The sequence below is a fragment of the Hippocampus comes genome, unplaced genomic scaffold, assembly GCF_001891065.2.
Source record: "Hippocampus comes isolate QL1 unplaced genomic scaffold, H_comes_QL1_v1.1 scaffold123, whole genome shotgun sequence".
Taxonomy (NCBI): domain Eukaryota; kingdom Metazoa; phylum Chordata; class Actinopteri; order Syngnathiformes; family Syngnathidae; genus Hippocampus; species Hippocampus comes.
The window spans coordinates 868,360-873,280 of NW_017804997.1; the positions used below are offsets into that span (position 1 = coordinate 868,360).

The window sequence follows — 4,921 nt, forward strand, 5'->3', positions numbered from 1 at the left end:
AGTGCTTGGGGGATATTTGAAAAAGGACGGAGCCCTCTATAGAGGGAGCCATAGCAAAGCTCTTCACCAAACTAAACTCACGGAGAACACCTCGCGTACGAGGCATGAAGTCAGCATAGCTGCTGTGTCCTCTGTAGCCTATTAGAAGTGGTTGACGTTTATTTCAGCACTTTATTTTGTCATGATGAACAGTGTTATTTCTGAAGTGCTAACTTGCACCACTGTGCTTTAAGGGTCTGTTTTATTATCTGAAGCAAGTTCCGTGTTCAGTTCTTGTATTGCTCAGAAAAGTGTTCTTACTGTTTTTGATATGTTAACCTAAGCACTTTTTATGGACCTGGTGTTCTCTTTTATTTTTTTGTAATTTATTTGGAGATTTACAAAAACAAAACAATGATATTCCCCCTGGTGGTCCAAACTAAAGGTTGCAGGTAGGATTTGGGATTAGTCTCAAATACAGCAGAAAGTAAATGGCTTGGACTGCATCTGTTCAAGTCTGTTTAAAAACAATAAAATACTTTATCATACCACTTTTTGTGATGCAAATCTTTTGATCTGCCTCAATGCTCAATAATGTAATGAATTTAAAACGAAAATAGGGGTTTTCTCAGCAAGTTTTAGATGAGATTAAAATATAGATTAATTAGATCAATTAATTACAGATCATGATTAATTAATCTCCCCTTTTTTAATCTCTTGACAGCACTAATGTTGGTATTTTAACTCGAAACCATGACTTTGATTCTTTTTACAAAATGTTCCAAATTCTGTAGTTGAATGTCTATTTTTCTCCCTAGCAGCATCCTGGTGCCCGATGGACCAAGTCAAACTTGCACCAATGAAGAGAGGGACAGCAGAGCACCACATGACTCGCATTGCGGCAACGGCAGCACTTTATTACCAGGGCAACTCAAGGCAAGCAAAACTTCCAAGACCACTGCCAACTCGGTCAACGGCAGCAAGGAATCAGGCCCGTCCCTCATGGTGGACCTCCCCCTGTCCTGCCCCCGCACCAACCGGCTTGCCACTCTGACACCATCTGACGCACCCCTTACCGTGGGCTCCTACCCCAGTGCCAAGAGCTTCCTTGGCATGAGGGCACGCGAGCTCTTTCGCAACAAAAGCGAGAGTCAGTGCTGCGACGAGGACGAGGAGGACGAGCATCTGCAGCCGCCACAGCATGCCGGCCTTGCCCACAGTCTGAAGACTGAGCCGTGCGGGGAGCCGCCGTGCCCGGGTTCCGTCGCCCACCTCGGCCTCGCGTCCCCTCCCACTCCAACCATCCTGACTCCGACTCCATCCTTGGCTGCTCCTCTCCATGCACCCGCCAAGAAATCCCTGGAGCCCAGACAGCAGGCCCCCAGTCAGGAAAGCCCCCGGAGGAGGATAGGGCGGGTCCCGTTGGGAACTGCACGGCCCCGGCAGCAACAGCTCAAGATCATGGACTACAATGAAACGCATCATGAGCACAGTTAAGGACACAACTGAGCCGCAACGTCCAAAGCTAAAGTTTGAGAGGATTTACAAATCAGTCAAAGAGTCATACGTCAGTAACTCTTTGAAAGTCAGTATTATTTGCGCCATTCCTCTGAGTGGACAACAGGATCTAGCCCCCCACCCCCTACCACCACCTTTTTTTTTTTTAAATAGCAGTTCATCCTGAATTCGGTTATGCCCAAGATGTTCTTAGATAACACAAGTAGAACGTGATCAGAAGATTTAACTTCCACTTGGAGATTCGGGCACTTTTTAAATGGTCAGTTCAGTGACGATTCCAAAATGTTTTTATCTTTCCATTTTGTTACATTCAAACAAAGCATCTCTGGCCCTGACCTACACCATGATCTTGTGGGTTCTAGTGTTCACAATGCAAACAGATGACACAAACATTTCAAATTTTCTTGACTGAACAAAGGATAGCCCCCCACCCCCTTCCCAAGATCAGTTATTTAAAGCAAAACAAGGATCATTATTTTCTTTCACTGACAAACCCAGACCATATCATTGTTGGTAATTATGAAGTCACATTCCCATTCGTAATTCCAAGGTTACTGATCAAAATCTGTCTGAAGGAGTATGTTTGTTTGCACTTTGTCGGGGATGCCCACACCTCGGCATCCAAACGCTTTCTTTCACTGCTGCACCAACAGTCGATGACTTTCTTGTCTTCTCTCTAAATCCTGTTGTCCACAAGGATCTCCTGCTGTCATGTCCTTCTGCAACGCTATCTACAGCATGTTCACTGATCCACTTTAAATGCCAACCGTAGTAATTACAGCAACCTAAGGCGGAAGGTACAATCTGCACAAACTGAAGAGACGGGGACTCTTGAATGGATGACATGGCAAAAAAGGAAGTTCTTAAAGCAGTGGCTTGTGTTTAACTGTGAACAATAAAGGTCGTCTTCAATGTTTTGCACTACAATAGTGTTTTGTCTCGTTGCCCCTCAAATGTGTAGCGTACACTATTTTTCAGTTCTGCCGTTTTCGTAAGGCATCCGTACAATCCCTGCTGACTTCTGGTCACCAGCCAATCACAGTGCACATAGAGAGACCAACAAATCATTCACATTCACACCTGTGGACAATTAGTCTCAAATTAAACGGCATGCCATGTTTTTGGAAGGAAGCCAGAATACCCGAGAAAACACACACAAGCATTGGAAGAATCTGCAAGCTGTACGAGAAAACACACACACAAGCATTGGAAGAATCTGCAAGCTGTACTCATGACGGCCGGAGCTGAGATCTGAACCCGCAACCTCAGAAGTGTGAAGCAAGTGTGCTAAACGCTTGTGTTTGATGTGTCACTCAAATGGAAAATAAAATGTCTAGTTGGATTTTGATGCCCCCTATAATCGTCGTCAAGCGCTGGTAGGTTTTGTGTTATTTTTTGACAAGCAGAAATGCCTAAATAGCAACTATTCTCTGGTGTAGTACAGGTACTATTGTAGACTCCCTCTGTACTGGTACGCAAAAGACTCATTGCAAAGGTAGCATTCAATTTGTGTTCATGTTTAAGAGGATGAAAAAAAGTGTATTTCGGTACAATCCAATTCATTTTAATTGACTTGTAATTTCATTAGTTAAAGAAATACAAAGTTTAAACAGCATAATGTTACAGCGACTTAAAATATTAAACGTTTGAGAACTGCTGACCAATAACTGAGAATCGGGTCGGACCTGTGGACCGAAACAGTAAAGTTGTGGAATAAAATATCTGTGTAGCGTTTTGAACATTAGTACATGTTGGGCTTTTCCTCACTTAACTTTCTCGAACTTGAAAAATTGGTTTGCGACCTCATTTGTTTTGGCAGGCCCAAAAGACCTTTTTCGTGTATTTTGCGAGCACTTAAAAATGATGGGGAGGGATATGGATGATTTAGGTTGTTTTGCTAATTATGTTTATGGCGTTGGATGAATTTTTCTTGGTAGATATTTTCTGTGCCATGTCCGTGGCAAAATGTAGGCTATTAATTAGCCTTGCAGCCTGTATGCTAAGCAATGCTAATCCATTTGCGATGCATATACTTAATTTTACGCACGTCCGTGTTTAAAAAAAACAAAAACGTATAAAATCTAAATTCTTTAAAATGTCAATAAACCTACATATATTTGGAAGAAAACGTATTCCCTCCAGTGTCTTTTATCAACAAAGCCCTGCGTAGTTACCAATTCATTTCAATGTCTGTTAATGTGAACACATTTGCAACATTCCACACTCAAACCTTGCTTTTGGTATGCAGTGTCTTTCACTGACCGTTTCCTTTTTGAGAGGAAATTACTTGTGGCATTCCAAGTGGTTTTGCCTATCCACGTTGATGCTTGTTGGATTCTTTATTTCCAGCAGAGGGCACTGTCGCTTCAATAACTGACGCCAAATCTTGGACAGTGTTCATGGGATCAGCAGGTTGGGTCAGGTAAGTACGGTATGATGTGAAGCACGTAATTGTTGATCATTTGAGAACTCCGCAGAGCGTGAATTATAGTAAACCGAATACTCAACGGCATTATTAATTTTATTTATAAGAAGTTAATGTATACCCCCCTGACCTCTTCATTGTGTACGAAATAATGGTCAGACATCAGTAATGGGTCAGGGGAAAAAACAATTTTTAAAAAGCAGCTATATTTAAAGAAGAAATCTTGAATTAAATTATATTGTTTTTTTTTTCTCCCTTTCCTTTTTTCAGCCCCAGAATCCCAATTAGGCCTCGATGGTACACTCGTTCTGCTGTTGAGATGAAATATACTTTTTTTTTTTTTTTGCATAACCAAGTATGATTACTTTATCAAACGCCTGCATATGTGTTTTATGAGAGTCCAAAAAAGTGCTATGATTAATTTACCAGCATTCCACCAGGTCAAGAAAATTGATGCAGGATAATTGGGCACATAGGGAATCCGTGGCAATTTGTGCTTTCAGGCACTACTTGAGAAATTAGATGTCAGTGCAAATGTGAAATTGCTCCTCAATGTTCTCAAAGATTCCATGAAAATTTAAATATAAATCTTAAGTACTTCCAGCAAAGGGATTTTTTTACTTTTTAGTGTATGCCAACTTGAAATGAAGCCCTGTGAAAATGATCTGAATGAAATGAAAATACAGAATATGAGGTGTTGAAAAAGACATCCAACTTGTGTAAAGTTGGAACGGCGCTACATGGAAGGCGTCTGTGCTCGTGCTCTTGGTAAAACCCTCATGCAAGAATTCATTAGATTCTTTTTGACAGAAAGTTTTGAATTCATCTGAAGATGTGTGATTATAATATTGAATATTCTGTATGTACACCTATGGTGGAAAATATAAATCAGGCGTCACTATGTAACCTACTATTTTTACTCATCGTGTAGAAGTTACAAATGCATTTCACCGATGAATAATAATGAGCTACGTACACTATGTTTCAATAATTAATATG

General features: G+C 41.1%; 1 protein-coding gene and 1 long non-coding RNA gene across 4 annotated transcripts in view; one reads left to right on the forward strand and one right to left on the reverse strand.

Annotated features, from left to right (window-relative positions):
• The window catches only part of tsc1b (TSC complex subunit 1b), a 26,545-nt gene extending 24,121 nt beyond the window's left edge, over positions 1-2,424 (forward strand). For 2 of the 3 annotated variants that reach the window (XM_019894510.1, XM_019894517.1), the window contains exon 22: positions 798-2,424. In XM_019894510.1, coding sequence (XP_019750069.1) covers positions 798-1,476 — 679 coding nt within the window. In that variant the 3' untranslated portion in view covers positions 1,477-2,424. The remainder of the gene's footprint in view (positions 1-797) is intronic. The other variant, XM_019894523.1, reaches the window with a different exon arrangement.
• Positions 1-4,651, reverse strand: part of LOC109530654 (uncharacterized) — a 16,521-nt gene extending 11,870 nt beyond the window's left edge. Inside the window, exon 1 of the long non-coding RNA XR_002171045.1 lies at positions 4,638-4,651. This is a non-coding gene — a long non-coding RNA (uncharacterized LOC109530654). The remainder of the gene's footprint in view (positions 1-4,637) is intronic.
• Between the last annotated feature and the right edge of the window lie 270 nt (positions 4,652-4,921).